At 43.0% G+C, this 22,836-nt stretch overlaps 1 protein-coding gene across 1 annotated transcript in view; it reads left to right on the top strand.

The window, feature by feature from the left end:
• The window catches only part of BRSK1 (BR serine/threonine kinase 1), a 394,396-nt gene that overhangs the window by 172,269 nt on the left and 199,291 nt on the right, over positions 1-22,836 (top strand). The window contains exon 2 of the mRNA XM_040432325.1: positions 19,599-19,693. Coding sequence (XP_040288259.1) covers positions 19,599-19,693 — 95 coding nt within the window. The remainder of the gene's footprint in view (positions 1-19,598; positions 19,694-22,836) is intronic.

The following is a 22,836-nucleotide window of genomic DNA, read 5'->3' as shown; positions in this document are numbered from 1 at the left end:
CTTTGTACCCTTGTTCCTCCTGCAGACCCCCCGTTCCTTTTTGATTGACAGAGCCAGTTGAGATAACTATGCAAGAAGCTGGCCCTGTCAATCAAGAAGTAAAAGTTGGGGCTGAAAGGTGAAGCAAGTAGGCCCAAGGGTGCACAGAGTTGCTTGGCTCCGCCCATTGCACATAATGCTTATCTGCCTATGGATTAATAATATTTTTTTGCAGAATGAAGCAGCATTTCACTAAGTGCAAAGTATTGCATTTAGTTGAGCCAGCCCTACAAGGCATTGTGCCTCGTTTAACAGTGAATTTTCTGTCAACAGGTTCTTAAAGGTCCTTAAAGAGTCAATGATCTTTCACACAATTTAATTTAATAGAGAATGGTGTAATTATGAAATTTCTAAATCAGTTAATTAAAAAAATCTGTCTGCATCTACTTGAAAAAAATATAAAGTCATGACCTAACTTGTTGTTAGGCTAGACCCATCTCTAGTAAAAGGCTAGACATAGAAGACGGTTCACAGGAAATGGGGGCATGAAAGAGTTAGCTGAGCCCCTGAGCCTGATAGAAGAACTGCTTCTATATAGATTTTGAAAAGAAAAGTTCCTGTGTGTCTGTAAGTCTCATCTCCCCTCCTCCTTATCAGCTTTCTGAGCTCACTAGAAGAAAACAAAAATAGTGGGAAGTAAGGGAAATGGAGTCACTACATACAGGCAGATTCCACAGAAGGGAGATGCCCCCTGCTTGTGATAGAAATGTATCTAGCTGTGCAAATGAAATAGGGAATAATGTGGCTATGGAAGACATTAGGGAATCCCAAAAAAGACCTGTTTCTGCATAGTTATGATTCTACAATGAAGCAAATTTGAGTACGCTTTAATACTTAAAGTAGCTCTAGAGCTTCACTGTACTTAGGACTGATAGAACATCTTATATAGTATACTACTGTAAGATGAATTTTTCGCTTCGTGTACTTTGTACAGTACTACTTTTAGACATGCTGTCTTATCACATCTATTAATATGTATATTGTGACTTTCTAAAAGTAGATGTGAGGACAGGACTAGTCACGGATTTTGTCATCATTTACACACGTTTGTACTAATTATACATTGTATGTAAATCTAGAAATGACTTAATGATAATTAATTAATGTGCTATTTTACTGAATAATTAAATGTGTTGTAAACATTCGACTTGAAGGCTACTTGGGAACAATTGCATTTGATGGTTTCATTACTCTTTACACATATCTGATTATAATAGTGTCTGTCAGGCTGCACAGAACACTATTATTAGTAGCAGTATTGCTCAGTACTATTCATTTTATTATTTTTATTACTGCTGTTACATCTGGTATTACATAATTATTGGTGACAACCAGTTAGATTTAGTAAACAGAATGTAGTCTAGACACTATTGTAGAACCTTTTGTGGTGGGTCATATAAGGTCTGTACAGAATGTTGGTCTAAGGCTGTGATGGCTAACCTCCAGCACTCCAGCTGTGGTAAAACTACAACTCCCAAGAAGTAAACTTGCTTGGTTGTTCTCAGAACTCAATAGAAATGAATGGAGCATGCTCCTAGTTTCACCACATCGCCGGAGGTTAGCCATCACTGGTCTAAGGCATTCTGCTTTTCTTATACACTATCAATGTCCAGTGGCTGGGGTATCGCATCATACTGACCCTTGCCGATTGCTAAAATGAAGTGGCAATAGCAGTGGCACCAGGAATTTTTTCTAGGAAATGATTGCAGCACTCCAGAAGTTTTGAAAAATAATCCACGCTTATTAACATGAACAGTGACGTTTCGACCAAGTGATGGGTCTTCTTCAAGCCCAGAACAGGGTTGAAATGTCGCTGTTGTTCATTTCAATAAATGTGGAGTATTTTTTATGACTTCGGCATAAGCGCCGCAATCCTTCCCTAGAGATTTGGGTGTGGCGAACCAGGGCAACATATCGCACTGCATGCACTTATCTTTCAGCAGTCTGAGGACACCAACGGTTTGTGATACTGTTTTTCTATTTAATAAGGTTATATCTTATCTTATATTTGTAGTGGCACTAGGTAAGCACCATATCCCTTTGGCTATTCTCTGCATTTTTTTAAGGCCCGGTATTGGCACCATTACAGTTAATGGCCAACTATACAGCTTACGGAAAGATTCAGCCAATTATGATACCGAGCAAAGCTTTAAAGGGATTGTCCCATGAAAACAACTGCAATTCAGACACATACTCCCTATCCACTGGATAGAGGATACGTGTCAGATCAGTGAGGGTCTGGCTGCTATAGTTCCCGTTGATCTTGAGAACAGTAGTACGTTCTCCCCTGTTTGAATGGAGTGGTGGTCAGGCTCCACTAAGCTCTATGGGGCTGACAGAGATACTCGGCTATCTCCAGGAGTCCCATAGGGTTGAATGAAATGGCAGACAACTATGCTTTTAAAAGGGGAGCACAGGCCCCCGATTTTGTGATTGCCAGTGGCCCCAGGAGTTGGACTCCCATAGATTTAGTAATTTTACTCAATTATATAGCACTTACATATTCTGAAGCACTTTGCAAACATTATCATCACTCACTGACCTCATTGGAGCTCACAATCTAGACTTTCTATCAAAATGTCTTTGGAGTGTGGTAGGAAACCCACGCAAAGACGGGGAGAACATATAAACTCTATGGAGATGTTGTCCTTGGTCAGATATGAACCTAAGACTCCAGCGCTGTAAGGCACCGGTGTTAACCACTGAGCCACCATGCTGCCCCAATCAGACATTTATCACCAATCCTATGGATGAGTTGTCTTCATGGGCCAACTCCTTTAATAGTTCCTCCTGTCCATGGTGCTGAAGTGAGCATTAGCATACAGCAAAACAGCAGAATGTTTTTCAAGCGCTACTATTCATTTTCAAATACCCTATTAGGAGAATTCTGAATTAATATGGTAGTTTCCAATTCAGAAGCCACATCTATTATCCAGAGTATGGATACAAAGAACATGTGGAGGACCCAACTCGCTCATGCTTTACACAGACAGCCTGTTGATTATAGATCTGTGCAATTCTTCATTTTCCCTGTTGCGGCAGGGGAACTGAACAAGTCCTGCAGATTATAGTTGTTTGCTTGGGGTCCCAGTGGCAGAATGCACTGTATTCAGTTTAGTGTTGGGAGCCCATCACACAAAAAGACATTTCCATAGTAGAGAATCCCTTTAAAAATAACTAAATTAAACACACACATTACAATATACCAGTTACTTGCTCTTTATTTCAATGGGCCCTCTGAACATACTGTTTCGGTCTATGGCCAGATTAACTCGTGATCTTCTGTTTACATAGATCTTTTTAACTTGCTCGGATATTGCTGACAGAAGCGTAGGAAGGGCGTATGATATATGTCAGACATTTCTTTGTGTGTGTTTCCCCAGTGTATGCCATTATGCAGAACGTAGGGGGAAGTTCATAAATATAAAGTGTTAATGGAGATTGTTGTCACATTCATAAACCTGGAAATTTGCGATGGAGAAAAACCTATCAATCGTTTGACGGTTTTTAGTACTTGATTTAAATCATGAAATGCATTAATTTCTCTGTGCGTTGATTAATGCTTGTATCATGTTCTGCATTAAATCTTCCCAAACGTGCTGGCCGATAAAGCAACGTATCATCTATCACTGTAGGCAGATTTACTAGGGGTGTAACTATAATTCATAGGGCCCCATGGCAAAATAAGATAGGGACCCCACCACCTAGTGTAAGAAAATTAAAACAGCAGTATAAAAAGGCAATAAGTACAGGCAGGGGTGGGCTGTAAACTTAAAGAGCCCTGCAAAAGTGGCCCCATGTCGTAGACAGATCCAAACTGACAGACAACAGTGCCAACACAAGTAGGTGGGCCAACACAAGTAGGTGGGCCAACACAAGTAGGTGGGCCAACACAAGTAGGTGGGCCAACACAGGTAGGTGGGCCAACACAGGTAGGTGGGCCAACACAGGTAGGTGGGCCAACACAAGTAGGTGGGCCAACACAAGTAGGTGGGCCAACACAAGTAGACGCGGCCAGCAACACCATATTGCGGCACAAAATACCGCCTCAGCAGAGCCAAATACCACAGTGCATCCCAAATCAATGCATTCAGGAGGACACCTGTGGCCACCAGCCTGGTTCATAAATACTTGACGCTCCCAGTTTTAATTAACCCTGGGAGCATCAGATCATTACTTACATGGCTAGCAGCTGTAAGGAGGGCTTAGGCGGCCCCCTTGGCATCGGCCCACTGGGATGTTTCTCTGTGTGGTCTATAGCCAGTACTCCCCATGCTTAACGGTATGCATGATAGCACCATGTATCACAAAAACCAAATTATAGCAAAAGCCACTATATTTCTATCCCGCACAAAAAGGTACAGTGTTCTTGAAAGTGACTGGGTCCCCCCGCCCCAACCTCTGGGCCCCCTAGGAAGTGCTATGGTTCCTATGGCTATAGTTATGCCCATGAGATTTACAATTCATTACTCAAGGAAAACTTAGCAACAGCCTACATCAGCGGTGGGCTATATATTGTTGGGGCCTCAAATCACAGGGCCACCCATCACATTCAGCACTGGTTGAGTCAAGGGGTAGACATACACATATTACCTGACCATTGTCCTGAAAAAGGCAGAACTGGACCACCCATTGATCATCAGTGACCGATACTGATGGCCATACTGATTGTAAAACAACTGTCCCAGAAACAGATATAACTTTTCAGAAGTGGACAACTTTTTAATGAATTGCAATGTTAGTATCACAGAATATTTCAGATTATCCCTGACCACATGGGATGCACTGATGCACTTGCGTCAGGAAACACAAGATCATAAAAGATATGGAAGGAATATGGAGACAAGTACACACAGACAAACACAAACCGCAATCCCACAATGTAACAAAAACTTGAGAAAATGTTTTCCCATTGACTTCTCTGGTTACAGATGCTAACTCATTGAGATTGCATGGGAAAACCAATACAACTTTTACATCAGTCTTATGTCTGCTGCTGCGTTCTTATGTTGCTCCCACTACTTGTCTCCTATTGCACTGCAAGGATCACTGCAGTTCTTGTATCAAATTCGTGAACCATGAAGTCAGGATAAAGAGTAGCAAAGCTCCCTCCGAGAATGTGGAGCATGTACCGTAATATGACTGAACCTGGGTATAGCTGTAAAGAGCCCCCTGCCACATGGGGGTAGTGTGAGTCAGAGTATGAGGGATGCATGAGAGACAAAATTAATGATGAGGATATGAGCAGCAGACACGTGGGTCGAGAGGCCAGGACATTACAAGTGGGAGGATGAGTGAAAGAGTCATAGAGAGAAGTGCGCAGTTTATGGCATTCAAAAGTGAAGTTACTGTCCCTCAATGGAAAAGCTGTAACAGGGGTCGCCATTTATCATTTATGACAGTGTCTTTTCATATGCACCAGTGGAGGCTTTGGGAAGACACCAGGTCCTAGGTGTGGCTGTGAAGCTATGTACCTCCTATAGCTATAATCCTGCAATAACTGATGTTGCCAATTAACTGCTTGATAAGGCCTATTCTTGTCCATATCAGGGATAGGACTGGTCCATTGAGGACCAGACCTTCAATTCCGCAAATTGCGGAATGCACACATCCACGAAACACGGTACGGCCGTGTGCATGAGGCTTAAGTGTAATAAAATAGCTGACACAGGTACAGACATGCCATATATGGGACTGTTCAGCTTCACCGGGGTCCCTCGCTAAGGACTCAGCTATATTTCAGCGCGGCTACTTGCTGGTAGCAGCCGCATCCTCCTATCCTAAAGACGCCCCCTCCGCATGTTGATTGACAGGGCCAGCGGACGGGATCTCTCTCTGCTGGCCCTGTTTGCATTCAAAATCTGGCGCCTGCCCCGTACCTGTCTTCAGTCGGCGCAGGCGCACTGAGAGGCAGACGCTCGCTCGGCCGCTCCATCCTCAATGCGCCTGCGCCGATGACGTCACATCTACACCCGGCGCAGGCGCATTGAGGAAGGAGCGGCCGACTGAAGACAGGTAAGGGGCAGGCGCCAGATTTTGAATGCAAACAGGGCCAGCAGAGAGAGATCCCGTCCGCTGGCCCTGTCAATCAACATGCGGAGGGGGGCATCTTTAGGATAGGAGGATGCGGCTGCTACCAGCAAGTAGCCGCCCTACTTGCTGGTAGCAAGGTAATTTGCATATTTTAAAAGTAAGTTTTTAACATAATCTGCTGAACCAAAATGATTAATTACAGTATGTATGCATAAATCGCAGTATAGGGATTAAAAGTAACCAAAAAAAATATATAACAGTTTAGTGGGGTGACAGAAGCCCTTTAAAAAAAATTATGGCGGAAAACTTTTTTTTTCAACTTTTTTTTTTCAACTTTTTGTTTTTCAACTTTTTTGTTTTTCACTTTTTTTTTTTTGTCCCACTTTGGGACTTGAACTTTTGGGGGTCTAATCCTTTACAATGCATTCCAATACTTCTGTATTGGAATGCATTGGCTGTATGAGTAATACTGTGTATATTACTCATACAGCTTCCGGCCTGTGAGATCCAGGGGGCTGGATCTCACAGGCTCTTCACCGGAAGGCAGCGCGATGCCTTCCTTAGGCATCGCGCTGCCTTCCATGCCATCGGGTCCCCCCCACAGCCCCATGGTGACCCGATGGCACAGCCGACTACCGCCGCCCGCACAATAAAAAGCCGCAAATCGCAGTTCTGAATTGACCTGCGGTTTGCGGCGATCGCCAACACGGGGGGGTCACGGGACCCCCCCGCGCATTTAGCCGTGGTGCCTGCTCAATGATTTGAGCAGGCACCGTGTTCCGATCACCGCCCGCCGGGCGGCGGTGATCGGAACTATAGATGACGTACCGGTACGTCATGGGTCCTTAAGGACTCGGGAAACATGCCGTATCGGTATGTCATGCGTCCCTAAGGGGTTAAACGGGTTTCCAAGATTTAAATCATGATGGCCTGTCCTCTGATAGGTCATCAGTATCTGATCAGTGAAGGTCTGACACCTGGGACCCCTGATGATCAGCTGTTTGAGAAGGCACTGGAGCTCCTGTGAGTGCTGTTGCCTTCTCACAGCTTACTCAGCACAGCGCTGTACATTGTGTAGCGGTTGTACTTGGTATCGTGCTCAGCCCCATTCACTTCTATGGGGCTGAGCTGTGCCTAGGCCATTTGACAGATAATTGTGTCGTCACTTGGGCTAGGAAAAACTGCAAGCATGGACCCCACTGATCAGATACCAATTACCTATCCAGTTCAAAAGTCCCGGAAAAACCCCTTTAAGGCTGGGAGTACACAGTGATGTTCATCACACAATAGCACTGCAGCTATTGAGCTGGTAGCAGTGTGACTCTTAGCTCACCAAAACCCTAAAAATCACAAAAAAAGCCAACACTGCTGGTTTTCTGAAATTTTGGGGTCACTGCAACTTGTGAGTCTCCAGTGCTACACAACGACCCTTGGTCGCTCAACGGGTGTTGCGGCCAAGATCAACATGTTACCCCAGCCTCAAAGCAGATTCCATGTAAAGGACAGAACTTATGGTTTTATATCTCACAATTTCTAAAGTAGAGCATTACTGTAGGGTGTACTGATTTAGAGCAAGGGGCTCATATTCCATTTTTGCAGAGGGGCCCTCAGCTGTCAGTGGCAGCTTATGCAGCTCTGTAGGTAAGTATGTTTCTGTACATAATTTACCTTAAACACAGGACGTTGTATTTTTTAGCAAATACGTCTAGTAATTACTAATCTCATTTTTTCTTCAGAAATACAAAATATTAATATAAAAATAATAAAACCATAACTTGAAACCCATGTTAACAATATTATACCACAAAGGGTTCATAGGTCATTTGAAAACCTTCTATCTGTGGTAGCAGGAATTATCTCAATAAATATAGGACTGGCTGAGAATACTGTCCGCACGCTCCTTGCCCAGGTAGTATCTTTGCTGCAGCACCAGAGCCTGCCTATCTCTAGGGGACTGTATCTGGTATCACACTGCAGCGGTCCCACAGCCAGATGCAGACATAAGAAACTGGAAGCCTCAAGGTCATGACTGGCCGCCTCATGCAGACTCCTAGATTCTTTATGCTGGTGAATGATGACTCCGGTGGGGATGGGCTTTTTTTTTGCCGTGGTGCCAGTAGCCAGGCTTCCCTCTTGTTTTGTTCCCTCATCTTTCATATCTAGTTCTTGCTATTCAGAAAGTGTCCTTCTGAAGGTAACCATAGGACGCTCTTTCCAGCTGTAACACCTTGGTGGATGGACACATTTGTCGCATGCCTGCTGGATTCATTGACTCGCTGCAGAGGATCCCCTGTCTGCCTATGAGAGGTGGAGGCATTGTTATATATAGCACACTGCACATTTTATAATGAGATTTTATTTCCACACAATAAAGCTGAAGAAGTCATTTTTCACCGCATAAGGGGTTTTGATTTGAAGCAAAACATACTGTAGGAGACATCTTGCTGCTTACGAATGTAGAAATGGCAGAACGGTTCAGGTGTAGCTCTCTCGTAGAATAATATTAGTAATTATGAATAATTTCAATATTATGGAGAGGTAGATGTTGCACAGAACAACCTTCACGATCTTTATGTTTCAATATATCAGGTTTCTTACAGGATGGGTCTCATTTATCAAAACTTAACAGTAAGAATGGCTTTGTGGTGGATGGCAACCAATAAAAGCACAGCTTTCATTTTTCTAGAGCAGCTTTAAAAATGATCGCTAGGCACTGATTGGTTGCTATGAGCTACTATTACTATTAAAAAATGAGGCCTTATAATTTCCAACTGAAAATTGAATGGTATATTGTATGCCAGCCACTGACCTTTCCTGACTAAAACTAGTGCTGATGACACAGCAGAGAGCCCACATATCATCATACTGCAACTTACCTGACAGAGGGAGATTGTGAGGTCACAGTATGTTGAAACTTGATGTCACAGCTCTTACCTCCACATGATGTCACAATTAGAGATGAGCAAATTGTTCAAAAATTCCATTCGCCGGTTAGCCAAATTTTTCAGGAGAAATTTGGTTCAAGCTGAATAAATTTGCGGCGAATTACATAAAAAAAACTGCTATTTCCTGGCTGCAGAGAGCCTTTATAGTGGTGTAGAACACTGTACCTTGCAGTAACACGCATAGGGAGTCTGCTGTGGTAGTGAAATAATACTGTGAGTCAGTATGACATGCAGATGACAGGCGTCGTTCTTAGAATCACTGCACACTTCACTTATTTGGGCAGTCACGGGGCCAAAACTGACCAAATAACTCAAGTATGAACTCAGCCTTACAGGTCGATGTTATCGCCAAGAAGAAGCACGCTCCTTTTACACCGTCGTCAGCTGATTCCACATAGATGTCTACAGAACCTGTTCTATTAAACGCTTATACAAGTAGAGCCCCCTGACAGAGTGGAGAGGATATCAGCAGTAAGTTTGTGTTGATGTCACTGATTAATTTTCCCCATTCTCTGATCCGTCAGAACAATAACCCACAAAAAACGGATCCTGTCTGTGGAGCATCCGCCTTCACTCAGTCAGCATTTGCTCAGTAATCCATCAGTATTGCTAAAGGCAAAAAAAAATAAAAAGTGGATCTAAAACAGAGATGACACGTGAATGGAATATTTGCATGTCTTCTGTGTTTTGTACCCACTCCTGCTTTTGGCTACCAAATCATAAGCCAATTCTTATGGGACCTTACAGGCCTTACAGCTGCTACACAGACAGGATCCGTTGTGCGTCTCGTTTTTCCTTCCTTCTGACAGATAAGAAGAAGGGTCAAATAAATGATGATGTCAGCCAGGCCGAAAGCCAAAATAGTGGACCAGTCATGAAGTGGGGAGGGTGGGAACAGCATGAGAAGTCCACAGAGAGAGACCTATGACATAGTGGTGAGGTCAAAGCAGCATGAGGAGACCACAGAGTGGCCAAATGACAGAGTCTGGAGGTCGAAGCAGCATGGGTAGGCCACAGAGTGGCCCAATGACAGAGTCTGGAGGTGGCGGCAGCATCAGGAGGCCACAGAGTGGCAAGGTGACATACTGTGGAGGTGGGTGGCAATACCAGTACCCGCTGAAGATGGTGGGTTAAAGAAGGAGCACTTGGCATCAGATGTGTGGCATCAGGCAGGTAACAGCATCAGAATAGTAGCTGAGGCAGGTAGCCAGAAGAAACCGGTCTCTTTTGTCAAATTGTTGGTGTGGCACCATGGATGATCTAGTCTGATGCATCAGGCATTGGTGTGTGGAAATCCTGGCTGATCCACGCCAGATTGATCTTGATGCAGTGTCCCACTATGTGCTATATGTGCACTTTAAACTCTTGCTAAATGTCATATCAAATGTATTGTGGTATCATGCTGTAATTCCCTTTAACAGGCTGGCAGTGTCATTTACCTTTATTCGCCCCTAGGTGGTGCTTGCACCACTTTTATACTGTATATAGCTGGGGGGAGTGTAAAGTTTGTGTGTCCAATGCTAATGAAGAGATGAGGAAGTTAATGGAGGAGGTGGAAATTAGTTTTTTTACAAAAATAATTAAAAAAAGATTTTTACGCATATAAGTGCAGCGCTTAATGCTGAATACAAGATTTTTTTTCCACCGAAATAAGTCACAAAAGATTTTACCACATATAACTGCAGCGCTGAACGCTGAATGAAATTTTTTTTCCACCAAAATAATTCCCAAAAGATTTTAACGCATATAAGTGCAGAGCTGAACGCTGAATAAAATCTATTTTTCCACCAAAATACTTCAATAAAGATTTTACCACATATAACGGAGCACGGAGATGGAAAGGGTATTCGGATTCCCCCCGCACTATGCGTACGTCTCAGAAATGAACCGCTGCTCCCGACATCAGCTCCTGGGAAGGTCATGGAGCGTCCCGGTCATCCGGCATCTATTCGTTCCGCTAAAGGATTATTTTGAAAGTGTGTAAAAGCCACATGGGGCCCCCACGCTGCAGATTTATCATGTTGACATTATGGAGATTTAACTGCATATAACCGCAGCGCTGACCGCTGAATAAATTTAGTTTTTCGACTGAAATACTTCAATAAAGATTTTACCACATATAACAGACGCACTGACTGACTGCTACCGCCGCTACTCCATGAACCCCTGCTACTTCCCCGGTAGGTAGGCTGCTGCGAAGCAGGTGCTCTACCCCGGGCATGTTTGGCTCTCGACCTCCCACTGCTGCCAACCTGCTAACTCCCATCCATGGTTTCAACACATATAATCGCCAACGTGAACTGAGAATGTATTTTTCTGTTTGTACTGAAATAGGCCATTAAACACTTTCAACACATCTAACCGCCGCCGACGTGAACTGAGAATGTATTTTTCTGTTTGTACTGAAATACAAAATAACACATATAACCGCCGCACTGACTGACTGCTACAGCCACTACTTCCGAGAACCCCTGAACTGGTGTTGGGCTAGCATGCTCGGCCGAACACTAGTTCAGCTCGAGCATCACGATGTTCGGCACATCGCAGTGTTCGGCTTGAATCTCCTCCCAGAACGTTTGTTGGCTGCTACGCACCAGGTGACACGTGTTCGGCTCAGTATTAGTCAGGGAGAGCTGGAGAGCAGAAGGGAGAGATAGTGTAGGGATTGAAATAGCAATATTTTAGTTTTTATACTTGTTTTAAACCCAAAAGCCCTTTTAAGGACTCTTGTGTGTGGCAGCAATATATATTTTTAGTGCAACCTGCACTAAATTGCTAAAACTTGTTAGAGACCCAAAAGTCCTTTTAAGGATTATAGTTGTATCTGGCAGCAATATATATTTTTAGCGAAACCTGCGCTAAATAGCTTGCAATTGTTTCGCTGCTGCAGACAGCGACATTATCTGCGCTACATCTCCTGTCTAACGTGTGCGCATCTGTCTGTCAACTGAAAATGCTGATCGGTTGACTCTTATAAAAATGAACAAGGCCTGGATTGCCCCTGACTTCTCTACCCCACAGAGGAAAGCGGCTGAACATAAAGGCACTCTAAATGTGGCTTTTATGGTGTATTGAATACACTGTATTCCCACCACTAAAAAGGGTATATGGTTCAATCTCCCTTTTCTTGTCCTCGTCCTCCTCCTGTATCATATCAACATGCTTATTAGGCTGCCCTCGCTCCTAATGTTTTAGAGGGTCAGTTCAGCAGCGGGCCCTCAACCATAATGTTTTAGAGGGTCACCAGCAGGCCCTCATCCATAATGTTTTTGAGGGTTACCAGCAGGCCCTTAACCATAATGTTTTAGAGGGTCAGCCCATCAGCAGACCTTCACCCCTACATTTTTAGATGGTCAGCTTGGCAGTAGGCCCTCGCCCACAAAATCTTTTAGATGGTCAGCTCGGCAGCAGGCCCTCTCTCCTAATGTTTAATATGATCAGATCAGCAGCAGGCCCTCTCCCCTTATGTTTTGGGGTTTACCAGCAAGCCCTTGCTCCTAATGTTTTTGAGGGTCACCAGCAGGCCAGCAATCATAATTTTTCAAGGGTGTGTATGATGCCCTCCTTTATATGTACTAAAGGGTGTATTAGAGTGCTGGTTCCTTGTAATTATTGGCAGCCCTTTCACTTTACGGCATGGGCTTTATGAGTGTAGGAGTCCCACTACCTGAACAATTGTACCACAACGTGAATGAGACCCTCCTTTATGTGATATACAGGTTGTATCGGAGTGCCTCTTCCTTGTAATTTTTGGCAGCACTTGCACTTTATATACAAGTAAATATACAGGAAAGAATGTTTCCTAACAATTTTTCCTCTAAAATCAATTTTATCTTCGCTTTTATGTGTATTATTGTCAGTCTGTAAAATTGGCGTACTACTCGGACAACAACGTTCCCAGCAGCGACCTGGGAGTCCAAGATGCATCCAGACATCCTCCCCATGCTGTTCCCAAACAATTTCAGTGGTGTTTCCATCAATTTCTGACCTTTTCATGTGAACCAGACACCCTCCCCTCTTCAGAGCAGGGAGTGCCTGGTTTAATGCTCGGGTTCTCCCATTGACTTCCCGAGGTGTTCTATTCGAGCACCCGAACACTTTGGTGTTCGACCAACACTACCCTGCACCACTACTTCCTGGGCAGGTAGGCTGCTGCGATGCAGGTGCTCTACCCTGGGCACGTTTGGCTCCCGACCTCCCATTGCTGCCACCCTGCTGAATCCCAGCCATGGTTTCAACACATATAACCGCCGACGTGAACTGAGAATATATTATTTTTCTTTTTGTACTGAAATAGGCCACTGAACGCTTTTGCCACAAATAAGTGCACCAGTGAAAGCTCCCCTATACGCTTCCAACAGAAATAACTGCAGAAGTGAACTAAGAATATATATTTCTTGTTGGAATGAAATAGGCCACTATACTCTTTAACCAGAAAACAATTAAATAGTGCAGTGCGTATATAATTTTCTTATTTTACTGAAATATGCCCCTATACGCTTTCAACAGAAATAACTGCAACATTGCAGTGCGTATATGTTTTTCTTTTTTTTACTGTAATACGTCCCTATACGATTTTAACAGAAATAACTGCAACAGTGCAGTGCGTATATGTTTTTCTTTTTTTACTGTAATACGCCCCTATACGCTTTTAACAGAAATATCTGCAACAGTGCAATGCGTATATATTTTTCTTATTTTACTGAAATACACCCCCTGCAGAAATGCACTATAAACCCACCTGTGATGTCACAGCAGCTTACCTGACTGGACCAGTTGTAATGTTACAGCAGTTAGGTAACAGAAACCCACTTGTGATGTCATAGCTTACCTGACTGGAATCATGTCAAAGCAACTTACATGATAGAATGACACTTGTGATTTTTCAGCAACTTACATGGCTAAAACAGTTGTGATGTCACATCAATTACTTCAAGAAAACAGAGTTGTGATGTCATAGCAGCTTTACCTGACTGAAATCCACTTGTGATGTCACAGCAGTTACTTCACAGAAACTCAGTTGTGGTGTGGGATGGGATGGCATTAGCGATCGTTCCTCCGCATACTATGAAGGAGATCACTGCATGTAAAAGCAGCGGTCCCCTCCACTGACGAGCAGGCGATTGTCGGGAAGGAAAGTTTACTTACTGACAATTGTCTGCCTGATTGTGTAATGTAATAGTTTGAAGAGAATCTGCCAGCTCCAAAAAATAAATAAAGAGTAAGTGGTGTATAGTCTAAGTGACACTGATTCTGGTTGTCATTTTTATCTTTATACTTGCATTCTGACTCTGTGCTCCCACAAACCATCAGTCAAATTCATGGAAAGGACTCCTCATTGAGTCCTCTCCATTATGTGCGTGAGCACGGGATTCCTCCCAATGCGTTTACTGCTGGTTTGTCAGAGCACATCGTCGGAATGCGGAATGAGTACAAAGATAAAAATGACATAACCGGACTCAGCGTCACTTATACTATACGCTGCTTACTCTAGTTTTTTTTTTGGGGGGGGGGGGGGGGGGGGTGACAGATTCACTTTAAGCTAGGTTCAAATTCTAAGCTATTATAGTGTTAAGTTGTTCAGGAGCAGAGACCTAAAAATGATAGTCTTACTAAAGGCAGAGGCCACCCAAGCAGTGGCTTCACACTATGGAAAGCAATGCCCTATGTCATATTGGTCTAGTCCTCCCAAGTAGTAACCAAAGCATCATTCCTACCAAGTTGGCAGGTCCAAAACTCTAGATGTTGGAAACTAAGTTTCTTCACCAGAGCCTGCCACAAGGCCAGATGGACTAGGGACCTAGGTTGCGTTTGCGCAGTAAGGTGGCAGAATATGGGTGCACGCTTACTGATAGCAGATCCAACCTGAATGACCAAGGGGTACAGAAGAGTCAGTGCTGGATTCAAATCCCCCACTTCTGATTAGACGCCAAGCCATAGTCCTGACTGGCTTGTCGCCCCCCCTCTCTGATAGGCCGACTAGACAATACTTCGCTGGTCAGCATGGCAACTTTGCAAGAATGGCCATGCGATTGCCACATGTGCCCGTCCTCTTGTAACCCAGCACCACCATATGGACCACAGCAGCGGCTGCTGGATGGAGAGGACACTGCAGGATCATGACTGGGTTCATAAGAATATTCTTCCTAATACAAACTAGGATACAGTCAGGTAGTGCCACATTATATTTTAAGGTTTTTATAAAAAGCTATCTGAAGAGGAGTAAAAGTTGCAGGATGCCGCATTTAAACCAATAAACTAAAATCTGACGTGAAAGAACTCAATGTCAGCGAATCCTGTTGTCAGAGAACAGAAAAAAATAACCAGGTAAATAACTTCACAGTACGGATTTATGTTAGGGCTTTGTACTATAGAAATTGTGCACAGGGCGTACAGAAAGAGATTTAATATTCTCATACATTGCAATATGTTCCTTTTTTGGGGGGGGGGGGGGGGTAACCCCCCAAAGTAAATTAACTGCGCTTTCATACGTGACCTGTGTGTTACAGCTTCAGTAACAATCTCTATTCTCCAGCTTCAAAGGATTTTTGTTTTAATACCTGAGGGTTCATCTTCTGAATCCTGTTCCAATTTACTAAAAACACTGTAAGCCTTGGTGAATTCTAACATAGACCATGTAGTCTGAGATCAGAGCATTGAAGTAGAGACACGTATCCAGCCAACGTTCAGCTATTAAGGTCACTCTGAATGAATGCAATTTAGGGAATTCTCTAACAAAGATGTAGTGCTTACGTCTGATGCAAATAATAGCATACCTTGATATTAAATTGCCATATTGTCTGCATTCAATCTCATGTTGTATCTGTCCCTTAAACAGCTACATACGGATCTACCACCCCCACCATATAAGCAACACAGCAAAAAAAAAAATTGGCACATAATTAATGATAACATGAGCGCTGGTGGCTGCGCCAGGCTCTATTGTGTAATACATGACTGATTGCATACAGTAAATGGCTCCTATCTCCCAGGCCACAAGACTGTAAATCATATTTAAAGGGATTTCCCCCCCCCCCCCCACGTTTATGCAAACATCACTTAGTTATCGTATAGTGAATAGCTCTAGAGAAAATTTGTGCCACTATTTGGTGTAGAAAAGTTGCAAATAATGGCACATGTAGATTTCATTCTCTGTCTTTAGGACAGCCCAAGATATGGCGTATTTATTACGCGTAGGACTGTTAAAGAGAATCTGTCAGCAGTTTCATTTAAATGCAAAACTTCTGACAGCACTAAGTAGGGGACGGGAAGAACAGTACAAACATGCCTTTTGTAGAGCTTTTATTATCAGTAGTGTGATCATAGTTTTATTCTGACAGACCCTGCTCCTATAGGGTCCATTCACATGTCCGCAACTTTTTTGCGGTCCACAAATTGCAGATCCGCCAAAAGTGGACACTGGCAATGTGCGCTCCGCATTTTGCGGACTGCACATAGCCGGCACCATGATACAAATGGCTTTTCTTGTCCGTTGCTGCGGACAGAATAGGACATGTTCTATTTTTTTGCGGGGCCGCGGAACGAAAGTGCAGATGCGGACAGCTCACGGCGGACCTATTTTGCGGACGTGTGAATGGACCCTTAAGGGATGGGCCACTTTCTGGTTACTGTTGACCAATGTGTTTGTAAGATGATTATCTGGCACTTACTAATATAGTCTTTGTTGAAATTCTGCACCATTTTCTATATTTCATAAGGTGGACCCCTTGTTTGCTGTCCACACAGAGGTCTTGTCCATAAAATGGCTGCTGATAGAGGGTCGTATGACCCGGCAAAGGGCATCCATGTGATGTTTCTCTTAGTTCAAATACACAGCACCTGCTATCTGCATGAACAGTGTTGGGAGTTGAATCTAGTTGCAGTGTGTTTGGAGGAGGCTTAGTGATGTGCCTGGTCACATGACCCTCCACCAGTGGCCATTTTATGGACAGGACCTCTATGTAAACAGCACCAAAGATGTGCCTAACAAGGTGAAATAGCTTATGAAATATAGCAAACAGCACAGAATATCAACAAAGGCTTGTGCCATATAGTCATCTTACCTACACATTGGTCGCAAGTAGCCAGAAAGGGGTCAACCCCTTTAAGTGCCCAGGAAGTGGAGTTTCACTGTAAAGTGCTCCCTTCACTGAGCTGCTTCATAGCCCCCCTTCCCTCACTTCTTAATACCAGTGACCAGAATCACTCGGAGCAGAGGGTGTCACAGTGAAGAGCATGTCATAGTGAAGGCTTGCCTCCTGGACACCTGAGGAGCAGATCCTCGCAGAATAAATCTTCATATTAATACTACTCCTGATGATAAAAGCTTCACAAAAGGTATGTTTGTCTTGCTCTCCCCGTTTAGCAAGGGCAAAACTGCAGACAGTTTGCCTTTAATAAATGTGGCGTATTGTACTCCAGGGAACTTCAGTATATTTACTTACTTTGCTGCTGCAATGTCATGCCTGTCTATCCACTAGACTGCTGGCCTCAGCTGTAAATCGCTGAGGTCAGTGATTGGCTGCAGAGGTCATGTGGGTAGACAAGTATGTTATCGTTGCAGCAAAGTTAAACAAAGACTGGTGGGAAGCACGGCGGCACTGATGTGGTGGGGAATTTAATAGGTGACTTGTGACTTGTTAAGATGTTATAGCCTGAAACGTGTCACAGCAAATTGTCCTATCCGATGTCGGGTTTTATGGAAGTCGATTAAAGCATATTTTTATGAGGAGCTGGATTCCACTTGTTTTTTCACACATATTGATATGCATCGAAAAATATCAATGTTCAAAGATGTCAATATCTACAGTTGTGTTCCAAATTATTCAACCCCAATGCTGTAAAGGGTTTTAGGGAATTTAGTGTACATTTGTAATTGTGTTCAGAATGAAATCTTACAAGGACTTTTTAAAGAACCAAATGCAACTAAAATGACATCAATTGTTTTTGTAATACAGTATTAAATGTTTTTTTTTGTGATTTCTTCATTGACACAATTATTCAACCCCTTAAAGACTACCACTCTTAAGAACAGAGGTTCATTCAAGTGTTTTCGATCAGGTATTGAAAACACCTGTGGATGTCAAGGAGCAGCAATCAAGCATAATAAGCACCAATTAGGCAGATGTAAAAGGACTGTGATACTCAGCTCCTTCTAGACATTTACTGGTGTGTTTACAAACATGGTGAAGTCAAGAGAATGGTCCAGGAAGACAAGAGAAGAGGTGATTTCTCTTCACAGGAAGGGCAATGGCTATAAGAAGATTGCAAAGATGTTAAACATACCAAGAGACACCATAGGAAGCATCATTCGCAAATTCAAGGCAAAGGGCACTGTTGAAACGCTACCTGGTCGTGGCAGAAAGAAGATGCTGACTTCGACTGCTGTGCGCTACCTGAAGCGCAAAGTGGAGAAAAGTCCCCGTGTGACTGCTGAGGAACTGAAAAAAGATTTGTCAGATGTGGGTACTGAAGGTTCAGCTCAGACAATAAGGCGCACACTGCGTAATGAAGGCCTCCATGCCAGAACTCCCAGGCGCACCCCGTTGCTGTCTCCAAAGAATAAGAAGAGCCGACTGCAGTATGGCAAAAGTCATGTGGACAAACCACAAATGTTTTCTGTGGACTGATGAAACTAAATTAGAACTGTTTGGGCCCATGGATCAACGCTATGTTTGGAGGAGGAAGAACAAGGCCTATGAAGAAAAGAACACCTTGCTTACTGTGAAGCATGGTGGGGGGTCAATCATGCTTTGGGGCTGTTTTGCTTCTACAGGTACAGGGAAGCTTCAGCGTGTGCAAGGTACCATGAATTCTCTTCAGTACCAGGAGATATTGGATGAAAATGTGATGCAGTCCGTCACAAACCTGAGGCTTGGGAGACGTTGGGCCTTTCAACAGGACAATGATCCCAAGCATACCTCCAAGTCCACTAGAGCATGGTTGCAGATTAAAGGCTGGAACATTTTGAAGTGGCCATCGCAGTCACCAGACTTAAATCCGATTGAGAACCTCTGGTGGGACTAAAAGAAAGCAGTTGCAGCACGCAAGCCTAAGAATGTGACTGAACTGGAGGCTTTTGCCCATGAAGAATGGGTGAAGATACCCGTAGATCGCTGCAAGACACTTGTGTCAAGCTATGCTTCACGTTTAAAAGCTGTTATAACTGGAAAAGGATGTTGTACTAAGTACTAAGATTGAATGTCACTTGGGGGTTGAATAAAACTGATAATGATGTGAGCACAGAAAAGACATTTGTAGTTATTTCATAATAAATGTTATGTTATATTTGTCTGACTTACAAGTGCCTCTTTGATTTAATTGTAAACAAGATGACTGAAATGATCAAAATCAATGTCAAACTGGCCAAAACACTCAATTTCAGTGGGGGTTGAATAATTTTGAACACAACTGTATAACTAAACCTTCTATCAATAGGGGGTTCCTATAATGTTGTAGATAATGCAAGAGGTCATTGTATACCTTGAATGTGATACTCATTCTGTTGTCTTCTGTTCTCAGTTATGAATTACAATTGTGATTTCATCTGATGCTAATCTGGTGCTTTCCTTGTCTTCACAGGGTTGGTTAAACTAGGTATTCACTGTATAACCGGACAGAAAGTGGCAATAAAGATTGTAAACCGAGAAAAGCTTTCAGAGTCTGTCTTAATGAAGGTAGGTGCACCATATGCTTCCTCTTACAAACATGAATGCAGTAAAGCATATACAGATGTGTCCTTCACTCTTCCTCTTGGCTTGAGATACAGTACACCAAAAAGATTGAAACTAGAAGACCAGATAAAAAAAAAATATGCTATCTGGCATTGTAACACTAACATTTCTTTGATGGTTAGTCACCTTGTGCCACTCACCTCGGGATGTCTCGAGACAAGAGGAAAGGTAAGTAATCTCATATCTGTACAATCAAGATTTCATAACGTTAATGGTGATAGTGCTGCCTTGCATGTTATTCAATGGAATAAAAGAGCAAGAGCTGTGTTGGTAACCAGACCCAAAGGCTAAGACCATTTTACAACACACCTTTATTTCAAAATTAGGAATTTGACTTCTCAAAAGTCACAAATAGAATATTCTGTCATGTCACAGTGAGAAGATGTTTTTTATGGTGATCTTTCCTTTAAGCAGTCATTCTGATCTGTTGAGTGTTTGCAAATTCAAAAAAGTTGCCAACACATAATTTGGTAGTAAAACGTGCAGTCTATTCAAATTTCCTCTTCACTTTAAAGAATTTTTTATTTTATATGAACTAAATATACAATAAAAGTGCGATCACTATACCCAAAACGTACTGAAACTGCAATGTGCATGTCACGGTCATATTGGTGTTTGACCGTGACGCGGTTGTCGTGCAGACTCGTTGCTTGTGGCAACGTGTAGTTTGTGGTTTGCATGTGCACTTTCCCTTTAAGTTGTGTCTCCCTGCTGTGTGGTGTGCGTGGGGTTAATATCCTGACTTGGTTAGATCAGGTGTGGTCTCTTCTAGCTATTTAGCCTTTGCTTGTAGCTTGGAGTTTAGTTGTGCTCTAGCCTTGCTGTGGGCTGGAAGCTATGCTCCATTCTGTGGCTATTCCATCTGCCCAGTCTTTGAGGGCCGAAACTACACTGTGGATGGAGCTTTCCATCTACTGTATAATTTGTGCACATACTGTAATCTTTCAGACCTTCTAAGACCTGTCACAGGAGTGACAGACGGATCCAGTGTTTCAATGCATTTGTTAGACAGATCCGCATCCGGATTGTAAATGTGTATATTGTGTGTTTTTATGTAGGTATATGTGTGTGTGTGTATATATATATATATATATATATATATAAAAAAAAAGAAAACAAGAAAAAAAGAAAACATTGGCGGCACCGGAAGAACAACACAGGAAGGGTGCTATGTCCAGGGATGTAGCAGCTTACCCCATCAATAGTAGATGAAAAACGGACAGCACTCCAGGTAAAAGTTGATAGTGTTTATTCACCCATGTGGATGGCAACGTTTCAGCTCATACAAGAGCTTGACAAAGGCTCTTGTATGAGCTGAAACGTTGCCATCCACATGGGTGAATAAACACTATCAACTTTTACCTGGAGTGCTGTCCGTTTTTCATCTACTATATATATATATATATATATATACACTCATCTAAAGAATTATTAGGAACACCTGTTCTATTTCTCATTAATGCAATTATCTAGTCAACCAATCACATGGCAGTTGCTTCAATGCATTTAGGGGGGTGGTCCTGGTCAAGACAATCTCCTGAACTCCAAACTGATTGTCAGAATGGGAAAGAAAGGTGATTTAAACAATTTTGAGCGTGGCATGGTTGTTGGTGCCAGACGGGCCGGTCTGAGTATTTTACAATCTGCTCAGTTACTGGGATTTTCACGCACAACCATTTCTAAGGTTTACAAAGAATGGTGTGAAAAGGGAAAAACATCCAGTATGCGGCAGTCCTGTGGGCAAAAATGCCTTGTGGATGCTAGAGGTCAGAGGAGAATGGGCCGACTGATTCAAGCTGATAGAAGAGCAACGTTGACTGAAATAACCACTCGTTACAACCGAGGTATGCAGCAAAGCATTTGTGAAGCCACAACACGTGCAACCTTGAGGCGGATGGGCTACAACAGCAGAAGACCCCACCGGGTACCACTCATCTCCACTACAAATAGGAAAAAGAAGCTACAATTTTCACAAGCTCACCAAAATTGGACTGTTGAAGACTGGAAAAATGTTGCCTGGTCTGATGAGTCTCGATTTCTGTTGAGACATTCAAATGGTAGAGTCCGAATTTGGCGTAAACAGAATGAGAACATGTATCCATCCTCTGATGGCTACTTCCAGCAGGATAATGCACCATGTCACAAAGCTCGAATCATTTCAAATTGGTTTCTTGAACATGACAATGAGTTCACTGTACTAAAATTGCCCCCACAGTCACCAGATCTCAACCCAATAGAGCATCTTTGGGATGTGGTGGAACGGGAGCTTCGTGCCCTGGATGTGCATCCCTCAAATCTCCATCAACTGCAAGATGCTATCCTATCAATATGGGCCAACATTTCTAAAGAATGCTATCAGCACCTTGTTGAATCAATGCCACGTAGAATTAAGGCAGTTCTGAAGGCAAAAGGGGGTCCAACACCGTATTAGTATGGTGTTCCTAATAATTCTTTAGGTGAGTGTGTATATACAAACCGGATTCCAAAAAAGTTGGGACACTATACAAATCGTGAATAAAAACTGAATGCAATGATGTGGAGGTGCCAACTTCTAATATTTTATTCAGAATAGAACATAAATCACGGAACAAAAGTTTAAACTGAGAAAATGTACCATTTTAAGGGAAAAATATGTTGAATCAGAATTTCATGGTGTCAACAAATCCCCAAAAAGTTGGGACAAGGCCATTTTCACCACTGTGTGGCATCTCCCCTTCTTCTTACAACACTCAACAGACGTCTGGGGACCGAGGAGACCAGTTTCTCAAGTTTAGAAATAGGAATGCTCTCCCATTCTTGTCTAATACAGGCCTCTAACTGTTCAATCGTCTTGGGCCTTCTTTGTTGCACCTTCCTCTTTATGATGCGCCATATGTTCTCTATAGGTGAAAGATCTGGACTGCAGACTGGCCATTTCAGTACCCGGATCCTTCTCCTACGCAGCCATGATGTTGTGATTGATGCAGAATGTGGTGTGGCATTATCTTGTTGAAAAATACAGGGTCTTCCCTGAAAGAGATGACGTCTGGATGGGAGCATATGTTGTTCTAGAACCTGAATATATTTTTCTGCATTGATGGTGCCTT

This window comes from Bufo bufo, chromosome 1 (assembly GCF_905171765.1).
Source record: "Bufo bufo chromosome 1, aBufBuf1.1, whole genome shotgun sequence".
Lineage (NCBI taxonomy): Eukaryota > Metazoa > Chordata > Amphibia > Anura > Bufonidae > Bufo > Bufo bufo.
Note: the sequence above shows the minus strand (reverse complement) of the source record. Positions and strands in the feature narration are given on the sequence as shown.